Source organism: Doryrhamphus excisus, linkage group LG5 (assembly GCF_037039965.1).
Source record: "Doryrhamphus excisus strain RoL-2023G ecotype Guam linkage group LG5, RoL_Dexc_Guam_v1.1, whole genome shotgun sequence".
NCBI lineage: Eukaryota > Metazoa > Chordata > Actinopteri > Syngnathiformes > Syngnathidae > Doryrhamphus > Doryrhamphus excisus.
This window is the reverse complement of record NC_136361.1, coordinates 9,803,925-9,806,921: the sequence shown is the minus strand read 5'-3', so window position 1 is coordinate 9,806,921 and position 2,997 is coordinate 9,803,925. Positions and strand designations below refer to the sequence as shown.

At 45.2% G+C, this 2,997-nt stretch overlaps 1 protein-coding gene across 2 annotated transcripts; it reads left to right on the top strand.

Moving 5' to 3' along the window:
• The first annotated feature begins 491 nt into the window (after window positions 1–491).
• On the top strand, window positions 492–2,658 carry arl4aa (ADP-ribosylation factor-like 4aa). 2 transcript variants are annotated; one of them, XM_058054078.2, is made up of 2 exons: window positions 492–694; window positions 1,554–2,658. In XM_058054078.2, the coding sequence occupies exon 2, from the start codon at window positions 1,636–1,638 to the stop codon at window positions 2,236–2,238; it is 603 nt and encodes a 200-aa protein (XP_057910061.1). In that variant the 5' UTR covers window positions 492–694; window positions 1,554–1,635; the 3' UTR covers window positions 2,239–2,658. The 2 variants fall into 2 exon arrangements, with proteins under 2 accessions (XP_057910061.1, XP_057910060.1); XM_058054077.2 differs by having other exon boundaries at window positions 493–690.
• The last annotated feature ends 339 nt before the right edge of the window (window positions 2,659–2,997 follow it).

Sequence of the window (2,997 nt, the reverse complement as noted above, 5' to 3'; positions counted from 1 at the left end):
CCCACACACACAGGGGCAATCCGAGCTAGTTGTTGCTGGTCGCACAACCACACATCAGTCCAATGTAATGTGTTTTACGTCAAGATACTTAATTATCATGTCACTTCCAGCTTCCACTTAGAACGAAGTACTTCCGCGTTTGGAAATATGTGCGTTTTTTTCACATTTTCGAATAAATGACGATCGACATTTTGTTGAAACTGATGACAGTAATAATGCCGCCTTGAAAAATAGCTTTGTGAAATGTAGCTGCCTGTCCGTGGTGTCCTGAAAATATCTTAATCACCAAACAAAACGGAGAGAATCCGTTTGTGACTCAAGTGAGATCAAATATTGATAGAACTGAGCGGAGGGACGCCTACGTGATACTACCAGCCAGAGCAACAGGTGATCCTTGTTCCCGGGCGTATTCGTGCTTGACAGCTAGCTGAACCAATCAGCGTCCAGAGAGAAACGCAAAAGAACCAATCGCGGGCACCAGCCAAGTCAAGATGGGCGTTAACCAGGACTGCTGAGCCGAGGCTTGGTCAAATCCACACCGACCTTCGAGCTCTCACAGGCGGTGTGCTGGCTTCACTCTCACTGGAGAGATTTGTGGCTGTGGAAATACGATACATTGTCGAGCATCTAAGGAAAAGCCTTTCGAGCTAAGGACCTGGTGTATATTCGCGCTGCGGAGGATTCAGACAGGTAGGTAAGCGTTTTTTTTCTTCTGTGTGCCGTGTAATTATAAAGCTTGTTTGTGTCAGCTCTCTGCTGCAGGTACACACACACACACACACACACACACACACACACTAACTGTACACGGAGGAAAAACAAAACGTGACTTCAAATATGCCCCAACCTTTTAACATTAAAGACCATACGTGGCCGTATTAATTTAAAATGCGATTACAACAGTGAGCAACATTTTTCGCCTGGTTATGTGCATTTTGCAGAGTAGGATAATCTAAGGACGTGTAAAGTATTAAAACAGGCGTACCTAACTCGGGGTCTGTTATGGTAGTTTGGTAATGTTTTGACACTAGTACAGCAGGCTTACATAATATCGACGCTGTTGTCTTTGACTGGCATGTTTAGTTATTATAGTAAGTCTTTTTTGTAGTGACTCATAACAGGTTCAACTGTCCGTCTAATTCTAAATGACAAATGAAGTATTTCCCTGTAGTGCATGTGAAAGTGTGCGTATCTTGAATATCTATTGCTTGCTAATGTGTTAGCAGGTGTCTTTGCTGGAAACACTATTTTTTGTGTTGCAGTGTATTGCTTTTGCCAATACAAGATGGAGTTGATGTGGCAGGAAACCTCGGCATGCAAGATTTACAGTACATGAAGTCAAACTGGTTTAGAAATTTGAACAGCAGAACGGGGAACCAACTGAAACCCTTTTCAGTGTGGCTTTAGTGTTACTAGTAGAGTTTCCGTACATCAGGGAAACAATACTTACTGTACTTTGTCATCATTTTGACTAGGTTTGTGCCGACAGATGGTACTTTGCTCAGACTTTACTTAATCATTAATCAATATTAATCATCAATTTTTCATTTCAGGTTCTCGCTGGTGCCATTTTGGCTTCTAAATTACCTTGAGGATTAAAGTTGGATCCAATAGAGTTATTCCTCATGAGGAAAGATGGGGAATGGACTCTCGGAACAACCTAGCTTTCTCTCAAGCATCCCGTTCTTCCAGTCCTTCCACATCGCCATTCTCGGCCTGGACTCGGCCGGAAAGACCACCGTCCTGTACCGGCTCCAGTTCAACGAGTTTGTCAACACGGTGCCCACCAAAGGTTTCAATGCTGAGAGGGTGCGAGTTTCCCTGGGTGGCCACAGAAGTGTGACCTTCCAGTTTTGGGACGTGGGCGGCCAGGAGAAGCTGCGTCCGCTGTGGAAGTCATACACGCGATGCACGGACGGCATCATCTTCGTGGTGGACTCTGTGGACGCAGAGCGCATGGAGGAGGCCAAGACGGAGCTCCATAAGATCGCCAAGACCTCTGAGAACCAGGGGGTGCCGCTGCTGGTGGTGGCCAACAAACAGGACATGAGACACTCTTTGGGACTGCCGGAGATCGAGAAGCTGCTTGCGCTGAAGGAGCTAAGCCCGGGGACGCCGTGGCACCTGCAGCCGGCCTGCGCCATCATCGGGGACGGCCTCAGGGAGGGCCTGGACAGACTCTACGACCTCATCCTGAAACACAGAAAGGTGTTGCGGCAGCAGAGGAAGAAGAGATAAATGAGAATAGAGACTTGAGTTACTGGAAGATGTCATCTTCCACATCCAGCACAGCCGTCTTGGAGCGTTAGGATTGTCTGGTGATGATACGGTCCATCAGGAAGTGAAGCAGAAAGGAATACGGTATGAAGATGAGAACGTTGTAGACAGGTGTTGATCTGGTTCTGAAGGTTTGAGGTGTGGAAAGGTGCTAAAAGTTGTGATCTGAAGGTTTCATTAATGGGCATTGGTTGCTTTTTTTAACCAAAAAAGAATTTTAACCAACTAGCAAAGAAGGGTGAGGCCACCATCCAGTCGCATTTTCTTGTATTCTAACTCATCTTTTCTTTTTTTCAACGAGGGAGCAGAGTATTATTTTTTATTGTGCATTATGATTGGTTTGGTTGCTCTCTTTTTACTTTAATAAGGCACTTTAGATGATCACTTCCAATAGAGTTTACAGTCTATGAGAATGGACACTGTAGACTTTTGTATGGATTGATGTTTGGCACGTGCAGTAGGAGCATTTTTTGTGAATAAAGACTATTTAGTGCACTAGTGACCATTCTTGTTTTTATGATCAGGACTGCAGTCTATTTGTGGCAGTGGGTTGGGTCTAATTTGCATAATTGACCATGACGCTTCTGCAGATACATGCTTTCAGGTTTGAGCAGGGGTCTCAAACTCACGGCCCGACCTATTTTGTGTCCCCCTACATGACGTCAATGTTTAGTGTTTGTATGGCCTGTCCCCCAAGTGGTGGTCAGAAGCATAAAAGCT

Coding starts and splice junctions, on each gene's coding strand:
- arl4aa (XM_058054078.2), top strand. CDS start 1,636: ATGGGGAATGGACTCTCGGAACAACCTAGCTTTCTCTCAAGCATCCCG.